Source organism: Opisthocomus hoazin, chromosome 15 (assembly GCF_030867145.1).
Source record: "Opisthocomus hoazin isolate bOpiHoa1 chromosome 15, bOpiHoa1.hap1, whole genome shotgun sequence".
Taxonomy (NCBI): domain Eukaryota; kingdom Metazoa; phylum Chordata; class Aves; order Opisthocomiformes; family Opisthocomidae; genus Opisthocomus; species Opisthocomus hoazin.
This window is the reverse complement of record NC_134428.1, coordinates 16,694,432-16,719,307: the sequence shown is the minus strand read 5'-3', so window position 1 is coordinate 16,719,307 and position 24,876 is coordinate 16,694,432. Positions and strand designations below refer to the sequence as shown.

The following is a 24,876-nucleotide window of genomic DNA, read 5'->3' as shown; positions in this document are numbered from 1 at the left end:
GAAATACAATGTGCAGAGACAGCTTTCATTGTGGTCCTGCTCTTGATGTAGACATGCAGAACCGCTTCTGAGGTTGGCATTCCTTACTGTCTGTCTTAACTATAACCCTGCCTCTCAATGTATCTAAATATCTACTCAAAGAAATCTATTGCTATTTGTACTGGTGTCAGTACTGGTATCAATGCAGCCTCCTTCTTATGACAAGAACTCCTAACGCTGGGAAGGAATGTTGGAAGAATGCCAAGCATTTTAAAGCATATGCAGAACGCCAACTAATTCTGCAATCAGAACTGGAAAAGTAGATTTCTCCACTCGGTATTTTCTAATGAAATCAGGGTGCGATACATATAGTATAAATCTTGGAATACCACAATGGAAGCAGATTTTATTGGACACATTCTGTTAAATAGCATGATGCAGCTGAAGCTAGCCAGCAGAAGCTTCAATCCAGCTCACATGTTTTCCCTGGAGATCGTGAAGAATGGGGCTGTTTGGGCAGGAAAAGTACCTCCAACAGGAAAAGGCTTTTCCTTGCACTTGCAAACCACAGAACTATCCAGTAGCTGCTGCTGCAGTCACCATCCCTCATCACAGGGAAAGCAGCAAAACTGGAAATAGACCTCCCTCAGAGCAAGAGTTTTGTCTGGCATAGGTAAGCCAGGAGGAGTTGTTGACATCCAGGCCCTGGGAAACATGGTGGATGCAGTACTTTTGAACATGTTCCTCTAAACTGAAAACATTAAATCACCCTGTGGTGCCAGCTTGTGCGTGTGACTGGCAGGTGAGCACTGCAGAGGATTAAAGGAGGCAGCATGTAGGGGCAGCTTTTCAACAGTGCATCCTGTCCAAGAGGATGAGAGTTGCCACTGATTCACTTCATGTTATGTGACAAAATGTGCATTACTTCAGAAATCCACAGCAACAATTTGAAGTGTTTGCTCCCAGTACTGCCTGGAGTTTGCTACACAGCTCTTGTGTGAAAGTGGGTTTAAATACTGTCCCACTTCACACAATAGAGGAGAAATTGTGTTACAATAGCACCATGTATTAAGATATGTATCGAAAAGATTTATACTGTAACTACTGAACATCGTTCTGTAAAAAATACCCAGTGGAAATATCTACTTATCCAGTTCCGATTGTAGAATCAGTCGGTGTTCTACATACACTGCAGAAGGCTTAACAGCAAACTTAACACAGTTAACTGCAACATTACCCTGACTAGATGTCCTCAAAACTATCTAACAGATATGCAAGTACAGATGGGAAATAATAGAAAAGCAGTTTAGGGAATCAAAGGTTTAACAGCATGGGAGCTTTAAAACATGGAGAACTTAACCAATTTGTAACTTTGTATTTGCTCGTATTATAAAAAGTAGCCCATCTGGAAGGGCTGGGATTTCACACAAGAAAGAGTCCACCATTTGTTTAAAATGTTATTATTAGCGCCAAGTGCCTAATACATTTATTCTGCGTGAAGGAAAAAACACCAAAATAAGGAAAACTGAAAACAAGGGGCTATTTTGTAATCCCAGTTGTTATAACGATCGTTACTAGTGACGGATTTCCTCCTTTCACGTATGTGAAAGGAGAAACGCCTTTCACCTTTGGGCAAAATTTCAAAAGAAGGTTGCAAGCAGAAAGGGAAATGTGTGGAATTTTCATGTCAACCTTTTAGCCTGATCTGCTTGTAACTAATGATAGATAGAATGGATGCACAATAAAAAGTGAAAGAGCAATTGCAGTGCATCAGGTTAATGTCCTGACTGCTGTTAATTCCTTTGACATTTACAAAGCATGGGCTATTTTATAGTTAAAATGATTCACAGGGAAGTTTTAGTTGTATCATCTATTAAAAGTAGGGCAGTTTTGAAATGAACAATAGCCACAGAAGATTTGATGACCAGAGTTACTGAAGAATTGCAAGGCTCTAGTCACTTACAGCATGCTCTGATTGCTACAGCAGGGATGTTAGTAAGTACTGTTTATGTATGGACATTCTTACTGTAGTTTCTAAAATAAAGCATACCGTGAGGATGTCAAACACTTAATTCCAGAATACCCTATTTAATCTGTGCATGAGCACAATAACTCCATTTAATTAAAAAGAACAGTTAAGTTGCATAGGGAATAAGGAAAGAAAAAAACATTTGAGTGAAGACCCAGCACAACATATTCAATGTCTCCACTTGGACTTTAAATGTGTAGAAACTGGGCACCTAAAGGTGAATCAACAAAACAATGGCATGGTCTAACAGAGGCAGCAAAAAGAAAGAGCTCCAAATGGTGACCCACAAATATTCAATGCCAAGTAAAAAGCTGCCTAGGTCATTAGGCAACACAGAGGACAGAGGCCTCCCATTAAGCTGCCTAATTCTGGATTGCACATCAGCAATTTTCTGTCACTTGAAATCCAGAGCTGTAAATTTTTCTGGATAGTAGGTATCTAACTGACCAGGACTCAGCATTTTAAAACCTTTCACAGAAACCTGATTCTAAACTGTCCTGTCCCACAGGGATTCAAATGTAAGTCTTTCCTTTCCCAGTGAAGTCCCACAAAAAACAGGCTCAGAATGAGGGCACTGACAGATGTGCCTTTGTGCACTTAGCTGAAGAGGTCTAAGCTATGACTTGCCCCTGGCTTTTAACTCCTGCCAGTCACCTGGAGACTGGCACGTCCTCAGCCATGAACAGTAACCAGGTATGAGAATACCATCTCATATTCTGCTCAGTTTCACCAAGCTGTGGGCTGCTGAAAGTCATTATCCCTCTCTCTCTCCAGTTCATTTCTCCTTTGTGTTAGATACAGCAATCACGTGGCAACAACACTGTGGAAAACGAACCTGCCCCATACCAAAACCCCTCACTGATCCAAACCCACAGTGCAGTTTCGCTAAAACTGGTGCAGGAGCTACAGGGTGGGATCAACGCTTTTGGCAGCTCCCAGTTTGATCCACTTGACTGCGTGAAATTGCACCCTGCATGCTCTTACGTAGTTCAGGGCAAAGATCGGCCATATGAGAACACATCTGTGACAGTGCCATCAGATTGAAAGACCACACAATGGTGACTGGTACAACATCGTTTTCCCTCTCTTCAACACATGAACAACATGGCTGAACAACCTCACCTCCATCTCTTGGTGTGTAGTTCACATCCCTACGTGTACCATGTCCGAGTCCAGCCCACAGAGGCTGATAAAATGTAGTCTGGTTGAGGAGCTACTGAATCCTCCTGCATTAGCAAACAGGCTGGGCGAATAATCATAATTACACCACTGCGCCTGAGTAAGTGAATGATAACTCTGGCCCTGTCAGTAAAGCCTTGTCCACAGCCAGGGCAGAAAGGAAACGTTACAGTGTTGGTTCTTAAAGCAATCTGGCCTCATTTCCCTTGGCAATTATATTTGATTGTTTCAGTTTGTTTTCTTTTTTTAGAACTGTACAGGCCAATTTCTGCTATAAATAACTACAGGAAAATGCCAGTAAAACATCTACCAAATAGAAATTCCACAGTTCAGAAAAACTGTACAACCACCTGTCCGGTAAAAACCAGTACTTACATGTTGTATAGCTGGCAGAGGTCTGATCCTAGGAAATACTGTGCCAGCACATTATCATAGTTCTCTGAAATTATTTAGCTTTGGCCCTGCACTGTATTTTTAATTGCCACTTTCAGCTATACAGGCAACTAAGAGTAAGTAGTGACTGTAAAGAAACACCCAGGCATTTCCAACAGACATTGCCTTCTCTTCTCACTTGTGATTCGTGTCTGTGTGTCCTATTTCTTAATGTAACTTGAAATATAAAAATTAAAACTTCATGTAAAAAGAAAAATCATTAAAATATACAATTTAATTCACCTACCTTTGGCTTCCTGCTTAGTCCAGAATTCTTTCACTCTCTTAATAATATTTTTGTCCTCTCGCAACTGCTTTTGCCACTGACGTAGCTCTTGTATTTCACTATCACAGCGGACCTGGGAAAGGTAAAACAGAAAATCCAACTAAAATTACATACATTCAAGGCACCCAAGACAATGAGACAATTATTTTCATGGGCTGTGCTTGGCAAATACGTGACATCCATCCTTTTTGCCAGGCGTGACATAAAAGCACAATCCCAGAGGTTTACATTTTTCAATTTATACAGAAGTGAAAACCACAGAATTGACAAACCCCACTGAAAACATAAATATGCCAATTAGGGGATCATTTTGATTACCAAGGACTCCTGAGAATGTGATTGCAGTGACATGCTTATTCTTTGAGTTAATTAAAATTTAAAGCATTATGCTGAAGGGTATTAGTGCCTTTAGAAAACCACAACACTATAAAACCAACCCATCGACCAACATAATAGAGCAGAAGAGGAGCAGGAAGGGTCATACAGCAGGAAATTTATTCCAGCAAACTGATTCACACCTGCTACCAGCTGCAAATAGGCTTACTGACAATCCCAGCCACACAATTTTCACAAACAGGAGAGTAATTAATCTGTTATTTAAAGTAATTGGAATGCATTACATGATATCCATTCTTTGTCAGTCAATCACCCCTGTGAAGGAAGGGAGTAATTCTGCTTCCATGTAAGATGACAATAGTCACAGGCCTTGACTCCATTTAAGATTTAAGTTGAATTCTTCTATTATTGCTTTTGTGCTAGTGTAGATCCTACTAATATAAAAAAGAGCTAGCTTTTACCACGCTGCTACTTAAACCTGTTCTAAGCAGGATTGGATTAATTAGCAGTATGTTGCCAATTGTCTGCCATGGCATTCACACAATTACTACGTCCAGTGCTAGAGAAAAAATCCAGAATAGATACCGTCCTTCTGACAATAGTGGGAAGGGGACACGCCAGTATTAGCTTAGACATCGGTGATTATTCTCTTAGAGTCATATTGAAATTATAATGGAATTATTACAAGTGCAGTTTCTGTTTTTTCTAAATGTTACGTATATAAAAAGCCATTACGTTTTAGGACTTCATGTCCTAGTAATTCAGGCTGAATTTGAATAGCATGGTAGAAACAAGCAGCAATAAGCTTGGTTTCTTCCGGCATATTTTTTCTTTCAGGAAGCTAACTACTTAGTTTTCTAGAAAATTTCTTGTATTTGTTTTATTCTTACATGATATGGTAATGAGTTCACTCTGTGGTTTGTACTCTACTACTCTACTCCATTACACTCCGGTTTTCCCCCACTTTCCTGAGATACATATAGAGCAAAAGAGCAGGACTTAGTTTTCCACTAGTTAAAAAAAAAAAAACCAAACAGCTTAAAGAAAACAATATAAATTATTTATCAAAAGCATTCTTTCCACCCAGAATCTCTCCTTTGTGGTGCAGCTAAGAATGCAACAGACAGCAGCTGAACTCCCACAGGACTTTTCAATCCACTTAGAAGAAGATAACTTGCTATATTTCAGATAATGCACTGGCAGAGCAGAAATACAATACAAGGTTACATGATCAGTAAAGACAGGCAAGACTTTTACTCAGTGACTTGACATCAGATACCTCTTAGGCCTCTAATAACACTCCATTATACTAATATAGTTATGTATTATCTTCTATAAAATTTACATGACGTTCTTACAATGTTGATATGAAATTTTAAAAAATAATTAAAAACTTAAGTTACCATTACTGGTGATCTTCTTTTCAGCTATACAAAAAAAATCAAAACCATTTTCTATTAAATCCATCAGATACAATTTCCAAAAAATACAGTATAATCCCAAACACAGGATAGTTTCTTTAGGCTTGTAAGAGACATTTTTTCTTTTACACTGTCATGTATGCTTTTGTAGAATCCATAATTCCCCATGACATGGAGTTAGTTTATCTGCTCAGGAAAGGGTTAAGGGAATGCTTATAGGACATATAAATGACAATAGCAGAAAAGAGGCAGAAACATAGAGAAATTAACTACCTCTATTTTTAAAAGTAAATTTTTTTAAAAACATGAAGTGTCCATTTATAACTGCAGCTAATTAAGACCTGTATTTTGGCCTGTGACAGGGTCACAGTGGTCTCTGTATACTGAAAATGAAGACAATAACACTTAAGAGTTAAAAGATAAAAGGCGAGTATAGCAGACTGTATATTCTCCCTAGATATATAAAACAGTGAAAGTGTAGTGAAATACATAGCAAAATACAGGGGTCTGAGACAAAAGCATAGTCAGATAGACTCAAATACTCCAACATTAAATCCAAGCAGTGAACACGAGCTCGCAGAACAAAGTGATTGTTTAGAAAAGTGAAAGAAAAGAAAAAGGAACACAGATACACCCCCTGCAGTAAAACAGCTAACAGGAACTTAACACAATACTATCAACAAGTTCCAAATATGCTTAATAGATTATAAATTAGCATAGTCGTGATGATTTCTCAGAAAGCAGTCTGTATTTTGTAATCAGCGTGCAATTCTACCACGTTTAAAAAGCCATGACTCAGCAGCAAAATCTCCAGGCAAATAATCAAAGGGTCAAGAGTTCTGTCCAAACCCCTGAAGTGTATCTCCTGCAGAGCAGCGATGCATGAAGCACTGAAGGAGTCTAACTTTGAAGTGAGAGTTCCCTCTTACACAAGTCACTTAGCTGAATCTACACTTGCTGTAAAGAACAGTGAATATTTGTGTGGAATAAATAGTGACTATTTTGTGGAATAATACTTGCTGGAAAGGAATACAAACGGCGACAGCAAAAGCACAGCACCACTTTGTAATATATAAAGATAAATCTGCTTCAACTGTGATTTAACTTCTGCTCAAACAATACTTATGTATAAAATAGCACTGAACATTTACATAATGCTGTCCAATTTAAACTCCACGATATCACAAGATTTAGTCACAATAAACTACTTTCAATGCTACGTGGGAAAATGTTGCACAACAGTGGAAGAATAACACTAAAGCTTTGACCAGAGACATCAGAGGAAGTTGTATGAATGAAAAATCCCTTCAGTCTAGAATAGTTATGCAAAGATTAAAGTTGTAAAGATTAAAAAAAACCATAACAGAAATGGCACTAAGCACAGATTCTACAGTAGAGGGGTGACGGAATATATGTTCTTTGACTGGAAAACTGCCTGGAAAATTGATATCTACAAATCAAGGGTTTTCATCAGATACTGAATACTGCCTTGGCTCATGACAGATGAAGGAACCTCAATAAACGAGGATGGTGAAAAGTGAAGGGAAAGTATTCTGATGACAGAGCTGTCTCAAGCCTTATTTCAGTGCTCCCCCTTGCCTTCAAAGAGACCCCTCAAGATGACATCTTCCCTTCTGGGCTCCTTAGAGTATTCAGCAGTTGTAGCTTCCACTGCTGTTTGTTCTGGAATTTAATTCTTGATTAAACCTGAAATAATTTTCAGAGTACTCATCAATGTCTTTGTATGAAAGACTGTAGCAAGGATTTTCTTGATGGCAGCCATTAATAATTACTACCAAAACAAGTATCTTTCTGAAATTTACTTCAGAAAAGGATAAATGTACTGCTTTGATCATGTTTTATTATCAAAAAGTTCTCAATATTCTGTACCTGTCGCTTTTTTCTCCCTTTATGTAGAAAAATCTTTACTGCCTGACCCACTTTTTGCCGAGCACAGAGTGTTTTTGACACTGGCACACTCAGGTGTGGCAGAAACAAGTGAAGTACCATGGTAAGATGCAATGCTCAGTCAGTTATGGAACTAGATAAACTCTGCTGCCTAGATCAATATGGTTAACAAAATACCTCAAAAATGGTCTGAGTCCATGGAAGATGTGTCCAAGAAAGATAACTTGCTGTGGTTCTCACACTTTGTATGACATTGTTTAAGAATAAAAAACTTACGAGGTTCACGTTTGGGATAGCATTGTTAAAGACACAACTATCCTGCCCAGATGTCTGAGTCTTTTACTTTTTCTGAAATCCAACAGTGTGTCCAGAATCCTTCTCCACCCATCTTCCAAACAAGTACCTATGGCATGCAATTTTACATCCTTTAAGGTGTATCTTGAGAAGATCAATGATGAAGTATACTGTTCTTTTATCACAGTGCCGTGTAAAATAGTATGTGTGCTTGTGTTTCATTATTCAATGTTAACACTATGTGTAAATTTTTATTTCAATAACAGTGTTTAAAAGTTCCAAATTCTGTGAATTATAGAACAAGGTTTAATGAAAAACATCAGGAAAGAGTTTAAAATACTGACACAATAATATCCTTAGAATGCAAAAGGGCATTATTTGTACATGTTTAGTTACTACCACAATAAATCAGTGTTAGCTGACAGAGCTATTTATTTTAAAAGCAAATTGTCTGAATTTTTTGGTAAATTTTCATAATACACTATCATTAATGTGATGAAATCCCATTTATATTTCATGTTCTCTTAACTTACAAGCCCAAGGATAACACATTGCCCTATGTAGTAACTTGTTAGCAATGATTTTTATTTTATATTCTGATTTTAATTTAAAATTTAATTTTTAAAAACCCAAGTTCTTTCAGGTCCAATAAGCTAAAACACATAACTGCTAATTTTACAGTCTGAATTATTTTTTATGTCTCCTACTTTTTATAGCTACAGTTTCTCTCTCATTTCTGGGAACTGGTTTAGAAGGATAAATACTACTGTGAAAATAATTAATACGTATAGTGAGGAAGGATAGTGCCCTTCAGAAGCTTTAGTAGAAGTACAAGGTATCCGAGCAACCTTGCACTGCTCAGCAAACATAACTGTTATTGGATAACGGTTGCCTTTGCGATACTTCACTGCGAGGATGCCTGCAGTGATATTGTCAGTGCTAATTCATGTTAGTGTCAATGCCATCTCTGTTTAAAAGAAGAAACATAAAGGAAAACGAACAAGCAGAAAGTGTCACAAAAATCTATCAGTCAAGAAGATCATTTCAAGGTATTTCATCATCTTTGGCTGCACGGCACATTACAGTAGCCACTCATATATTCATGCTTGTTTAAAGTAGTAAAGAAGAACTTAACAGAGAGTGTTTTATACTGATTGTTACTTAAAGAACACCTGATGTACAGAGATGTCTCACTGTCCATCACAACGAAATTACTGCTATATCTGGAGGCTATTTACAAGCTTAAATTTTGATAAAGGCAGTCAAAGACATTTCTTTGTCACCAAAGTCACCTGAATTTCAAGTCCATTTCTTTCCAAGGCATGAAGGTGTTAGAACCTTTCAAAGAAATATTTGACAGAATCTGTTCAGGATTTTCAAAATAATTAATTGCATATCCTAGGGTTAGCATGGCTGTTACCCTCCAAAATAATAATAATAATAATATTAAGGATTATCCAATTCTCTTTCTGTTTATTTTATGCACCTTGCTTTTCCCCCTTAAACTGGGGACTGCGTCAGTGTTGTATTACCAGTATGGGTTGCAATATCTGCTCGCCATTCTGTTTTCTCTTTCCTTGAATAACAGCCTTCATGTCTCTCCTACATCTCCTGTCTCATTCTTGGTCTCAATTTTTTGTCCTTTGTTTCTGTATACTTTTATTTCTTAACAGACCTCAGAAATTGTCCTTGTGCATCTCCACACTCACTCACATACCCCTGCATGAAGAAAAATAACACTTTATCCTTTAGCAACTAACCAACGGTCAACTAAAAAGAAAAAAGAAAATTGTCCAGTGTTAATTGTACTTTTGAAAATCAAATTTGTGTGGATTTTCTGTTGTTGAGGAGAACAGGGAGATTATATCAGCGTAAATGCCTGCGAAAAAATTGTAGTCACTAGGCATAAGGCAGAGCAACATCGAAAGCCAATGAACCATGGGGATCTCAGCAGCTATTTATAGTATCCCCTACTTAAAATTTATGTAAGGATTTTCCCTGGGGCCTTCACAGTCCTACAGTTTTCAACATGAAGCAAAATAATTATAGATTACTCTTACCCGATAACCTCTCCAGAAGGACTGAATTACTATGCTTGCTTCTTCTTCTGACAGAAGGAGAGATAGAGGAATTGGTGGCCTAGGACTTAAAAAAAAATAATGTTTTGTAAACAGACAGCCTATAAATGGAAAATACTTTCTTCCCTAACAGTATATTTTATAAAAAAAGAGAAAGGTTGTTCAGCAGTTTGAAAGATACAATTTCTCATTGCTCCAAAGATAAAATGTGCAAAGAGTATCTTCTTTCAAAATATATTCTGTGTTCCACAATCATTTCTTCTTTAGAACAACAATATACAAATGGCACACCAAGCGTAGTAATCTATCTTATTCTACAAGGATTTCAAATTCCTACTATTACGGCACGGTTTAAGGTGGTGGTGGGAGAGGGGCAAGAGAAGTATGCATGCCATTTGTAAAGCAAAGGAGGTTTTAGTGTGCATGCAACAACAGATAGACTTATGACATAAATTTTTATAACTATTATTAAATACACAAAACAAATATATTTTAGTACATTAATTTACACTGTGATTTCACTTAACATCAAATGTAGTGAAAAATGTAATGATTATCATATCTGCATAAGCTTGGATCCATGTTTAGAAATGTCTAAACAAGTGCTTAAAATGCTGAAATTTTACTTTTGATAGTATATACACATTTTTTGGTGATAAAAGAAAGTAATACATATGCAAAGTCAACAATTTTCAGCCAAAATATACAGTAATTTGAAAGCATGTTTGGTGATGCTGTTGCTACCAATTTTAATGGGAAACACGCTAAACTGTAATTCCAATTCAGCCACCACTAACAAAAACTCAAATCACTATATCAAATGTTGCTTCCCAAAAGCCATTTTCTATGGAGATTTATTTCTCACACACAATGATCAGAAAGCATCCATTGAAAAGGACAAGACAAAATTCAGTTATATATTTTCTATTATAATAAATGTAATTTAAAGCTAATGAACGACAGGTCCATGACGTTGCAACTCAAGAAAATACCAGTTACAAGCAGTAGATCTGGCACAGTATCAGAATGGCTGCTAAGAGCCACTCTCCCTGCGTGGGAAACAGATTGAACACAGCTTTATCTTGGAAGACGACAACATTATGAATTTGGATGTAGCAATCATCGACAGACACATGCAACGCATGCAGGAACTTTATTTATAGTATTTATGCTATAAAGACACATATACTGCAAAAAGCACCAATTAACAAGCTATTCCTGCAGTCTTACATTTTCTGGCTAAAACATTACTTCTGCCATTTGTAATTGATGGCCTTGCTGGACTTGGCAAATGCAAGACCAAAGACAAACTTGGACTGAGGCGTCTCTCGACTGAGGTGTCAAGAGCCCAAGAGCTAACAAAGGAATTAATTAACTGGTGCTTATCTTATCAGACAACAGTAAAGGGGGATAGCCCATCACTGTAAACCAAGTGATCTGTGGGGCGAAGCGGAGGCTGCCCAGCCAGAGATTGCTTCAGAGATTGCTTTGGATAAAGCACAGATGGCCCCCGAATCCACATACCAAGATGCCCGCTCCGAAGGCGTGTCACACTGCTGAGTCCTGCTTCTGAGGACACGACATTCCATGCCAAGAGCCAATCGATACACAATAATTGACTTAGTCCCACCTCACAAAAATATTTCCAAACATATAAAAATTGGCACTTGAAAACTCTCTTTGGGAGGAGGAGCCAAGCGAGAACTTCACCTGACGGACAGGTCGACGGGCCTGAACCTCTCTTCCCCCCCCAAGAAGGGACGCCTTTTTGGTAAGAGTCGTGCCTCTGACTTTGTCAGACATATCCCTGGGAACACATTGTTAACTAAAGCGCTAAACTATTACTTTGAGCTCAGCTTTTGTAGACAGTGCATTTATCAATGGCAATTCCGAACCTGTGATACCTGTCGCTTGAATAAATTACCTATTGCTTCAACTTTGTGAAACTGTTTCAGTGAAAGCCCTTGGAAGGGCTCTGACAGGCAAGTTGAATCTGAGAGGTGGCTACACACTTCACCCTTTAGACATAAACTGTTGACCAAGTCTGGGACTAGGAGTAGATCCAGCCGCACCTAGACTCTCCTCTGAGAGAGAGTTTAGAACACAAGAGGGTCTTCTCTGAACCTCGTGGCTCAACGGGAGGGCTCTCCTTTTGCCGCTTATCAGACTCCCCTTATCCTCCCTTTAACGCGACACCATTTCTTTTGGAAATTTCTTTTATGGTATATTATAGCCCAGGCTAGGAGGCTTGACAGCTTACATTTTCCTTTCACTTGATTTCATTCATATTAGTCTCTGCCCTAGTAAGCTTCCTATGCTCTCTGACGTCTTTCTCTTAGGGTTTGTGTTCACTGAAGGAGCATTTCAACTTGGAGCACAATCTTAACCATTATCTAACGCTAAAGTGACTACACCATTTTAGTCTGTGTACTCGGCTAAATTGCTCTCATCATCATGTCAGCTGGGTTTTGCCCTACATTTATTTTAATGTGAAAGAAAACCTCAGTCTTTTCAGAAGAGTAGAAATAAGACAGAAATAAAAAGAAGCGTGTCCAGTAAGCTAAACAGTTTTAGCTCTGTGAACATTAATTAGCATTTCTACCGCTCAGGGGAAATCATAAGTGCTGGACAAGCAAGGCTTCCTGAGCTAACAGCTTCTTATAATCAGACTTAAAAATATGAAGTTGGACTGTGCTGGTTTGGCTGTTAGGCTTTCATCCTCTGTTCTATTTTTGATCTTTTTGAAAATCAAAACTTGGAGTGGGAAAATCACAGAAAGACCTACATATTTTACAGCAGTTATATCAAAGACATTGAACTTTCTCTAAGCATGAGTACATCTCCAAAGAACAAATTGAGATTTCTCCTAGGCTGCAAGGCTGACTCTAGCATTCATTGCCTTTCATTTTCAAATTATAAAAATGTCTAGTTTATATTCCAACACTAAATTTGAGAAACCAATATAAAAATCAAGCAAGAACAGGACTTAGTTTTCAGTATGACAGTCACTGGCAAATATCAATCATTTCAACAGGGCAGCTTTAAAGAAGAGAAGTCATGCCAGGTCCAGTTTTGTCTGAGAGAATATACGCAACTGGCTTCGGGTCAAATAAAAATAGAACTGAGCAGAGGCAATCACCTCTCAGCAGTGAACTAGGAAAAGAGGGAATATGTCATCTGTGGCAGAAGACAGCTGTGTGCCTCCAAGAAGATTAAAACTGACAGTAAACTGTACACTAACTGTATTCTGCTTAGTCTTTGATTATGCACAATCTTAAAAGCCCACACATTAAACATACTGATATCTATTTTAATATATTGTTAAACATAAGTTGCACTTGTAAAAGAGCGTAAGTAAAATGATTTTTCTTAAGTATTGTATTTTACCAAATCTGAATAAAGCAAACACTGACCAGAGGAAAGTTAAATTCCAGAAACACATTTCTTGTTTTCTGAGTACACTTGAACAGATCCTGATTATGTGAGTTGCTTACTAATCATATTATTACATTTAGCAGGTGGAATTTGGCACCCAGAAGACATAAAACAGACTTGCATTAAATAAATGTATGAGGTATCGAAAAGGTTCTTATTGAAGACGTGTCTCTGATTTCCTCATGGACAGAAGCTGGGTTTCTCAATGAACTCTCAAGAAGGGGGGGGGGGGTGAGGAACAGGGGGGCCAGAAAGCCCTCCATTATCTTGTCGCCAGAATAGACAAGCTAACCTATGGGGGTTCACAGTCATACTGATGGACACTGTATACAGTCAGTATTTTTACACAGTAATGTCTAGAAACCCCAATTGTCATTACGTTCCTAATCTGTCCTACAAATATGTCTGATTCTTTCTTGAAAATGAAATGTAAGAAAAAACTAATCAAGTAAAATTTTCACTATGTATAATTCAGGATTTTGTAATTGCTCTTTTTATTCAAATGTGTCCCCTAACAGTGCCAGACAACCACAAAACTGAACTGCCAGCCTTACAGCTCTGCTAGCTACGGAGAGCGTGAGTGCCTGGGCGGGGGGTGTGCAGGCGACAGCAGAATACCCAGGTGCAGTCGGCAAATGATCAGGGTTTCTCTCTGGCTTTAGAAAGCTTGTCTCTAGAAAAATTGGAGCAACCCTAGTAACAAGAATCAGGCCTTCTGGAGGCCTGTAAGTTTTAATACGACAGCCACTGCCATATTAAACAGCCACAACCATTTCACCTTTAATTTGTCTGTGATGATTATTGTTCTTGAATATTTATACCACGTACGAACACAGGCAACGACAGATTCATTGCAAAATTCATAACCTAAAAGCCAAAAGAACAGACCAAAGACTAGGGATAAACATAAGACATGCAAGTACATGACAATGGTGATCTGCGTAACTCTTAAAAAAAAGATCCTGAGAAAGTGTTTGGTCCAGAAAGTACTCAAAAAATTCAGATGCTGGTGTGAACAACCAAAAAAATGTTCTGGAATTTTTTTCAAAGTAGTTTTCTTTTATATTGTCAGTATTTCTTATTCCTACTCAGGGAATCTAGAAATACTACAGCAGCACCTGCCTTCATTCAGCCTTTCTGCCCACATGCCTATCCAGAGCTGCAAAAGTGTGAAACAATGAAAAAGTTTTGGTTCAGAAGAAATGTCTCAAAAATCTCTGCTTATAGATACTGTTAAGATCATTTACCCAAAAAGCAGGAAGAAGATTGTTCATAAACAATCAGACACTGAAGTACTGATTTATCTGACCTAGTATTTAAAACAAATTAGATATATTAATCACATACTACACCATCACTGTGTGAGTCTCATGGGTTTACAGGGAAATATTCCACAGACACTTGACAAAAACACCCTGGAAAATTTTCACAGGTCAAACTGAGTGCGAACTGAGATCTTTCTTTGTAACATTTTGAGTATTAATACAACTATTCAACAATCAGAAAGAAATTACTAACTACTGTTTTTCTTTTGCAGTAATCTAAATGCACAAGAATAAGAGAAAAGTATTTGGAGAAAAAAAAATCCTTACAATATATTAAAAAACATTTTTGTGCATTATATGGAGGGTACATTTTTGAAGGATTATGCATGCAGCAATAACCAAATGTAATCTTCTGAAGAAAGGAAGTGCAAACAGCAGACATTTGAAGTGTGACTCCTTGTAACTTTCTTGAACTCTTCTTCTCTATCACCTCCTCCAAATAAAAGCTCCTTGGTACTGTCAATAGCTAAATGAAGAATAAAAAAAACAGATTTTGATCCCTTTTGCCCCCCTCCATTCTCTGCATCTTCCGCTGCTTTGCCCTGCTGTATCTCTTGAATACACTTTAGTATTTTGAGTATCCTCAAATACAAAGGCTATAGGTTGTGAATAAACAAAACATTTCACTCTTAAATTTCCTGTTTCATTTCTCAGTCACAGTTCTGAAAAAAAGAAAAAGCCAAATGCACACACAAAAACGATGCAAAATATTACAGTACAATAAACTATGAAAATACACGCAGAAGTTTTATCAAAGTGCTCATACTGATAACATGCATACAACTGTTAACACATACATAGTATTTATATATTTATTTGCCTATTTATAATGAAGAAAAGACATGGTAAAAAGAAAAGTTAGTATGGAACTAACATGAGAAAGTAGTTAGGTGAGGAGGCAGAGTCATGTAACAGACAGGAGAATGAGGCAGAACAGGTGAATGGTCACAAGAATGTGAGAGGAATTAGAAGCAGCACAGCAAGAACATGCCAAAACAATAGCAGCACTAGAATCTTTTGTCTTAAGTTCTGTGTAAAAATTATAGCGGATTTCTTGCCTCATAATATGGTCTCTACTTGGAGAGGACTTCTCCATTTTAACGTTAAAACTCAGTCCTCCATCTGTGCTCACACACTTGCTATATATTTGGCAAGTCACAGAGTGTTGCCTCAGTTTTCTCTTTTGTAGGACCTATATTTATGCAGTCTGTAAGAGTGTTTGTGGTCCTGGACTGAAGGAAACCAAACATGGACCTATTCCAGAGCCCACTCAGGACAAGGGAAATTTTTATCTATTTGTGTACTTTAGATCAGACCTCGGACCCTGTACACATGGATAAATAACAGCAGCAAATATAATCTCCAATTAGTGCTCTAACAGCAACACTAGGAAGATGTCACAAACCACTAACATGTTTTCAATTTTCTCATTGCCATTTTGATAATCTTTACATAAATTAAGGCAAGTTTCATTACTGCATCAGGATTTGAAGCCATAAAACTTCAATCTCATAAAACACCTTCATGGTGATACTTTTGACACCTTATAAATATTTTATACAGAAACTTTGCACAATTTTGAACAACAGTTGTAGTTTTTAAGTAAAAAAATTCTCCTGTGTTAACTTGAATTCTGCCACATTACTGGAATGGCAATTCTTTACTTGGATCCACATAGAATAACATCTGCACAGACATATTTGTTGACTTTTCTGTTATTACAATTAAATATGTTGCTCATAATACCTCCCTCCCCTCTCAAAAAAATTTAAAGCTCAAATTATTAAAGAAAATGAAAGAAAAAACAGAATGCAAATCAAATATACTCTAAACATAGCTGGTTTAGAGACAAACCAGTGAAATATAGCAGTGTGCAGAAAGCAAAGCCTGTAGAAACTGGGCACATTATGGAAAGAAAGAAATCAGTCACCCGTGCAAAATTACCCCTATAGGCCATCTGAGAACTGACAATGAAGTCAACTGTAAAGGCAGCTGAGAGCAGCAGACTTCACCTAATTAAAATATTGGGCGGGGGGGGGGGGAATCAATGTGTATATATATGCATATACAGATACTTGGCAAAAAGCCACTACTTCAGATTTAGTAATAATTTATAGAAATATGTGTATATATTTATCTTAGCTGTCCACTTCATTAAATCCATGATAAATTTATTTTCTCTGTATATGCACATTTGTTTTGGTACAGACAGACAGATTAAACAAGGAAACGTGTCCTTCTGAACTGAGTATCAAGTAAATACCTCTATACAGAAAATGAGAGAGTGCGGATAAATAAATTCTTGTGAATTAATGTTTGTTTATAAAATACACTTTCAGTTCTTGTAACTGCTGTAAAATATGCATAAAAAGACTGATCTTGAACAGCCAGGAAAATACTTATTCCTAACCTAGATCCATATACCATTCTCTTTCACTGAATGTAAGGGCTGAAGGTGAACTTAAACAATACTGTTATATTATTAAATTCACGTGACAGTAGACTTTTATGATATCAGCATTTTTCAGAGCAGTGGGAATTTTTTCATTGTTTTCTTCATATTTCTCATGAAGAAAGATTTTGTTATTAATATGCTAAATAATAATAATTCTTATTAATATGCTACAGAAGGTTGGGTAATGATGCTGCCATGATACTCAGTACAAAGACTCAGCCTGTCTGTGCCAGAAAAGTAAAATTTAAGGGGGATCAGGGCATAAACACAGATCAGTCTTTCCCTGTCCCTGATTGAGTACATGGAGCTTGGTTACTTGCAACTGAGCTTCACTGCTATTCAACCAGAAACACCAGTGGAAAACGCTGACAAAAGGCAACTGTGTTGCTCATTAGCATATTTATAGGAGTACAAAACATTCAAGGCTCTAATTCTATTTACATAACCTGGCTATATCAGCAGTCTTGAATGTAGGAATAGGGACATTAGTATGTATCTCCGCAAGTTTCCAAAAACTTTTGCTAGCTTCTCATTAGAACTCCCGTTTCCTGCCCTCTGAAAGGTACAGCTGTCCTTTAAGACAACAGAAATGTTCTGTGTTCTCCTGGACTGGAAACGTAGATTACCAGTCAGCATCCCTTCTACTGCTTCTGAAATCTGCTTCGGAAATCAAGGATTCCCAAGGGATACAATATCTTGTCAGTGTTACTGGTAATATACAGAACCCAGTGGAAGACAAGGTAACTATACCGAGGCTTTTACTTACTGATGTCATAACAATTACTACAAATACTAAAGCTGGAAACAAATTTAAATTTTACAAGCTGCTTCACCTACAGTAACCAGCTTTCGAAGGTATGATGTTTGCATTTATAATTCTGGAAACCGATGCAGCATTTGTGTCTCCTTAAAAAGGAAAAGTAGGCTGCAAGATCTCATTTAGAAACACATCACACAGAGAGTGAGGCTCATAAGGCTGGTTTTGACTATTCTTAAAAAACAATGGAGCTTCAAAGAAAAAAGTTGCAGCACTGGAGGAGAGCCATAAAAGTCATACTCAGGTAGGGAATACATTAAAAAAAAGCTGGATCTCTGATAGAACAAAAAAAATTATCTGACTGAGGTTTTTTGGTTTTGTTTTTTATTTTTTAAGCATGAAGACCGCTTTGCACTGATAAACCCTACTTTAACACAGTATAGAAATGTACTCCTATTTAACAGACCTTTCAGACTGCTTTTCAAATTTAGACAAGTAGCTGAAAAAGCAACACAAGAGTTTACCCCTTAACTTTGCAGCAACACTTTTTACTTCTTTTTCTTTATTATACCATCCAAACAGTTGGGATAAGGATGTTTCCCACCAAAGTTTGACCAGCACTTTTTTGCATATTGTCTCTTCGTGCACTTTTTAGCATATTGCCTCTTACATATTCACAAAGCCTGTTAAAAAATGAAAACTCCTTTACAATTAAAAATGGAAATAACAAAAGCAAACATGGAATCAAGGAAGGATACAATAATAAACTATTTATGACATATCCAGAAGGATACAATAATAAATTATCTCATTTTTACTCTTCTTTAACATTGCAATCTTTCACTTTGCTCTAATAATGCCTACTTCATAAGCAATATTTGTTAAGAAATCAGTAATTTTAAGATAAGTTCACAAAAAGTTGGGGTTTATTAACAGTTTTAATAATTATTATTTTTAAAGGCTTACTTGTTTATAGGATTTAAGATCAAGTGTGTATCCATTTAAGCAGGACTTTGACACTTCAGTGTCCTTGTGGAGCTGCCACTACATTATTTAGGAGCACAAGTACTAACAGAAGCTATGAGTCATTCAGGCTGTGATTCCGCTGTGTATTTCTCTTGTTGGCAAAGCTGAGTCAAGCAGTTCCTGCCACCACCTCTATATCTTAGCAGCTCATTTGTTTACTTCACCTTGCACTGAGCCCTTCATTTCAATCCTTGGTTTGTGCCAATACAAAGGTTTGTCAGGCTCCCAGGTGAAGCAGAATGGAGAAATTATCCCCATTTCAAATAGCTATACAAACCTTCCTCACACATTTTGGCAGAGAGATTTCTAAGACAGAGCAGGTCGCTGATCAGAATAATCAAGCATCCTACCACACAGACGGGGTGATACTAGGTTGCCTGCAAGCAAGCTGGGCTGAAGAACGGGAGAGAACAGGAAACTGTTTAGGTCAGCTTTACCTCCAAAAGCAATGTTTGTAAAACTGTGATCTTAGATACTTATCTTAGGTACAAATATCCATCCTCCCTATTCAGTGGTATCAAAACTGCCCTGCTAACCAATGGCTCTTCAGTAATGCTTAAGAAATGAGTATGACAACCTCACTGCTGTTCTTAATCAACTTCCAAACTACAAAATTCACTGCCTTAAACAGGAATCGTGTTGACCAGACCTAGTGATTTACAGAATGAAACTGTCAGAAGTGGCCCACCAGTGGCAGGTCTGAACAACAGCAGCTGGGCAGTGTGATGCAGTAGCAGGTACCTGAAGGTATCAGAGTTGAGATGAAATGGGTCACTCACCAGCGATGGCCACCTCTTATCACAGAAACTTCCTACACAACTTTGACCACATGATTACCTTTAAGATAGTCAAAGTTAACTACTCATGCCACAATCACCAGCTTTTCTCCAAAGGCCTGTGAATGTCAAGGAGCTTTCCTCTTGCTGGATCAGTGACTCAAGATTCTAAGTTTCACATGACAAGAGTTCAAAAAAGCTCAACTTCCACTTACCTAGTGTAATGAAGTAAATGTATCTACAAAGATATTAATCCCTAAGTTTTCACTGACCACCCACCTAGCCTCCAATTAAGTCTTCAACTTGAAAATTTTCTTTAAAATCTGGCATCTGTAATTCTCTTATTCTTTCACTGTGGACTACTACTTTACTTTTTTCTTTTGTCATACAACAGCTACATTTTGAAACGAAACGCAGTCTCAAGGACAGTAACATTTCTTTCAAAACCACTATATAGCTTGGTGCTACAGGAATAATGAGGAATATAAGATTGAGGCTGCCAAAACGGGTTCATTTCTCAGAGGCAAAGTCATAAATGTCTGCAGAAACGCATCCTGATGCCAAGGATTATTACAGGTACTTTTAAAACAGCTGCTTACAGTTAGAGGAAGAATTTCTAGACTGTATATCCTCAAAGATTTCCATAGTAGGAAACAGCACTGAAAATACTGCTTTGCTCCTTAGTACAAAGATATTCATAATACTACCAGACTATCTGAATGTCCTGCACTCTACAACTAAAATGTTTAAGAATTCTAAATTAATTTCTTTGGGAACAATTCCAGTACAAAACACCTTGTAACTAATACACTACCAAGTTAGAAAGCATCAAATAGTTCTTTGTTGCACGCAGTAAAGGGCATTTACAGGGCACAAGTGCAACGCATTGAAGCTCTATTACTCTTTTGGAATAGCAGGGGAAAAAGAACACAAGGAGAAAAGGTTACTCTGCATACTGCAGTAACTTACTGGTTCTTTAGCCAGTCGTTAACAAAGGGAATCGAAAAGAATTCTGTGAATGACTCATCTTTCCTCTTTGGGTTCTTGCTGATAACCAAAAAAACAGAAAACAACTCATTAATTTAAACTGTAGCTATTCTATTTGCAAATTAATACATCTGAATCATTGAGCATAATTAATAGTAAAAGCCACAATTAACTTACTTGTATAACCACTCAGTTAGGAAATCACAGGCAATAAATTTGGTCCTTTTTCTCTAAAGATAGAAGATAGTTTCAAATTATTTATTATCTTTGGATTGGTCACATGTTTTTACTACTGGAGAAGAACAGAAGCTATATCGACTTCATTTATTAAATAAAATATATAGGACATTACTCTGTCTATATTAATATTGCTACTGCCAACAGTAAGTGCCCCAGCCAAAAGTTTAGAAATTTTGTGGGATGATTTCAAGTAAAAAACGAGTGAGAAAATTTTACATATACTACCTGGATATTTACTGCAGTATAGCTATAACAAATATCTCAGAAAGGTGTTCTTTCTAAGTGGCAATCTCACTGCAAAGAAATTAACAGAATTCATATATGAAAATATGTCGTAAATTACTTGCCACTTTGTTCAAAGTTCTTTATCATACTTCAAATACTTCACTGCTTTCAAAGCACAGAAAGAACATTGATGGAATATTGCTTCCTCCTGCATGGAACCAGCTTGAAGGCGTTGTGAATACCTGAGACACACACACCCCAGAGTACTGCATAGCTGCTCAGACAATATCATCTGTTGGGTAGTCCAGAAAGGAAGGCAGAAACAAGGCATATGTATATCCACAACCACAGATACCATGGACATTACTGAGAATCAGGTAAAAAAGTCCAAAACCTGGAGCTCTGGAGCAAAACACTTGTGCCCTTTTCTCCCAGTTCTAAGACTTCTTCACCACCAAAGAGAATTTTGCAAAATGCTTTGCAGCTGGTTATCCTTAGTGACTCATGCAGTCAGTACCTGTTTAGCTGGACAACACTGCATTGCTGTAAAATACTTCCTGAGTTAAACATTCAAAGCATGAATTTTGATCAATACAGAATTAATTGGTGCCTTCCTTTTCTTATATATTTCCTCTCCACATTCCATCCTTACAGATTGAATGTATAAATGAGTACAGGTGCTTATTCTGCTTGTCACAAACCAGCATAACCACAATGCAGAGAATATAATGTAGACTTCTGATCGGAGTAACAGAAGAGATTGACCAGTATCTTCTGAATCCCTCCTACATGAGATGTGTTATGGATGTGCATGGTCAGAGAGTGAGCGCTAAAAGACATTAAGCCCCTGTGGAACAAAGGCACTGAGTGCTTTATCAAAATAGCAGCCATTTACCTAAGAGCAAGCCTAGCTCCCATCCAGAAGGTAATACTTACCCTGTCAAATGGGAGATTTAACTGCAACTATTATATTTTGGAAAACAATTCACACTGGTCAAACACATTTGTGAAACTGCTAGATGTCATGAAAGAGGCTGAAGTCTGGATTAAAATGTAAGAAATTAAGGTACTCCTACCTCTTTCTAAGAAAAATACAATAAATGTATTTGGAAATTTAATGCACGATGAACTACTTTACTGTATGGATTATCCTCACCATCTGTGTTTCTCCCTGTGCTACAAGAATACAACGCAAAAAGGACTGGAGGATGTGAACAGAGAGGCAGGAAAAAAGTGCGCTACATGGCATAACTTTTTTTTACTTTTCTAAGTAAATCTTATCCTTGGTGGACATACAGTGTGACTCTCACAGAAAAGAAAGAGAACTTACTTAAAAAAGAGCAGAAGAACAGAAAAAGAGAACATTGCAAAACAATTATCAAATGCCTTTATGATCAGTTTCATGCAACAGCAGCTTTGGGGTTCATGCAGCACTCCGTTACAGTACTTGGCTGTGAAGAAACACACCTCCTTAGGGAATTTTCACACTTGTCATGCTAATACTAGATGCTGTTCCGAGAAGCCAAAGACCTAAGCTTTAAGAGACCAACACCTTCACTGGAGAGCTTTCTACAGGTCATTCTAGAAGTTAAATGGACAAATTTTGGCTTGAACAGAATCTGAAAACAAACTGCAGAGTCTGATCGTCTTTGTACAGCTGTTTGCAATCACAGTATGAAACTGGGTCCTATTACTTAGTGAATTGTTTCAGAGAATAAATTCTGTACTTTGACAACAAAATTCAATTTAATCTAGCAGTTGTAATTTAATCTGTTTTAAGTAAATTGCTTTTCATTTGCAATGGGAAAAAATGATCAGAACAGTGTTGTCAAAATATTCATCACCAAAGGAATCAAATTCATCTCGCTTTGTCCTTGTTAGATCGAGTGAACTTATCAGGGAGGAATTCTGTCAAGCTGCATATTTTTTTATTTTGTTACTTTTTTGCCAGGAAATAGTTCAATTTGCTAGTGAATTAAATCATTAGTTGCACAGCAGTCAACATTTATAGAAGGGGAAAAATGACATAAATTGACCTGTCTTTGACACATTCTTCCTATGCTACATGAATCAGGATAAACAGAGGAAACATCTGCACAATGTGCATTGTTAACCTGCAGATGTGATTATAAATTATTTATACTCAGCATTCATTTTCCATTTTTCAGTTTAAGTGTGATGTGCTTGGTAATAACCATGCAAAAATACTGGTGATCAGGAGATGGCAAAGTCATTAGGAAACCTTCCATTCACTTTCCTGATCTATCATACTTCTAAATATGATCTATTCCATCACAGAGTCTGATACAGTATGCTCTTTCTGTGATTGCTAACCAGAAAGAAAAATCAGAGTTATTCTAATAAAAACATTTAAACATTGTTCAGTTCTAATGCTGAAAAATGAATGCATTAGTCAGTTCTCATGAGAGAAAAGATTTAAGAAAACAGTCTTTCCCCAGAGACATTTGACAGCAGATAGGATAAAGCACAGCAGAACTTCTTGTAGGGAAAAAAATCAGCAAGGGAATACACTGAGCAATCTAATAGTTTTCTTTCATCTCTAATTTAAAAATGAAGCTTCTGCAGACTGTTCTCATATTTATGTAAGTTTGAAGTCTGCAAATATATCCAGCAGCTGGTGTTTTTTCTAGGTTTTTGCTTTTCAGATTTTTCACACACGCTACATAATGCAAGAGAGCCTATTTTAAATGAAATGTTTAAGTTGTTATGTTTCTATATTACCTTCCAAATAAAATCTTGCAGATTTCTTTCCTACAAAAATGACTACTTTCAGCATAACCGTCTCCCTTTCCTCACTTTCCCATCTGATGCTACAGTTCTTCCTTTCCAGACATGGATGCGTCTTTCCTGATCTTTTCCTTGAATTCTTCTGTTGGTCCCATGATCTGCTCTCCCTTACCACAATTTCAATTGCTAAACAACTCTCCTACTTAATTTTTCATTCTCTTCTCACTCATTTTCATTCCACTTCAAAACATGAAAACCTTTAGTCTCTCTCATCAAAAACCCACTCTTCATTCTCCCTCACAATCTCCTCTCTCTTCTCCCAGGCTCAGTCAATGTTGACTGCAGTCATTTCGATTATTTCTCCCTTTCTTCCAGTGCTGCTTCCATTTTTCTTCCACTGGTTTATTCTATACAGCTGCCCTTTACAGGCTTTAGTGACTCATGTCTAGCCAAAATTCAGACCCAGTATTCTGTTCTCATCCTTCATGATTTCAGTTAGCCTAATCACAATTAATCATGCTCCTCTTCTGTTCTCTCATGAATTCCAGGAATCTTTCTACTCCTTGTTCTCCTCCTATTTTTTTAAGCTACCTTCTGGTGTGTTCAGCACAAGATCCTTTCTTCCTGTCCCTAACTTCTTCTGGGCTTCTAAGGGTTCTGTTTTCAATCCTAAAAATCAGTTCCAGTTATTGCACTAACCATTTTAATACAAATTATAGCCTGTTTTTTTTCTCCAAATCCATATGGAACAACACATTTCTTATGAAACAAAAGTATAATTATGAATTACGTATTTAAGTCAGATACGGAAACAGAATGTCCAAGTACAAGCACCTGAACAGTAATGGAAAAGAACACAAATATTCAGTCACATAGCAAGCATAAAGAGCTATTGTTTTACTAGTTTTTGTTCAAAAGCAGGAAGAAATGATGTCACAGTGGAAAATGACCACCTGACAT

At 37.2% G+C, this 24,876-nt stretch overlaps 1 protein-coding gene across 5 annotated transcripts in view; it reads right to left on the bottom strand.

Moving 5' to 3' along the window:
* Positions 1-24,876, bottom strand: part of IQCK (IQ motif containing K) — a 46,977-nt gene that overhangs the window by 13,033 nt on the left and 9,068 nt on the right. For 4 of the 5 annotated variants that reach the window (XM_075436222.1, XM_075436223.1, XM_075436224.1 and 1 more), the window contains exons 5-8: positions 20,881-20,933; positions 20,686-20,763; positions 9,925-10,009; positions 3,867-3,978 (exon numbers count right to left, since the gene is read on the bottom strand). In XM_075436222.1, coding sequence (XP_075292337.1) covers positions 3,867-3,978; positions 9,925-10,009; positions 20,686-20,763; positions 20,881-20,933 — 328 coding nt within the window. Of the gene's footprint in view, positions 1-3,866; positions 3,979-9,924; positions 10,010-18,446; positions 18,598-20,685; positions 20,764-20,880; positions 20,934-24,876 lie in introns of those variants that run through there. The other variant, XM_075436226.1, reaches the window with a different exon arrangement.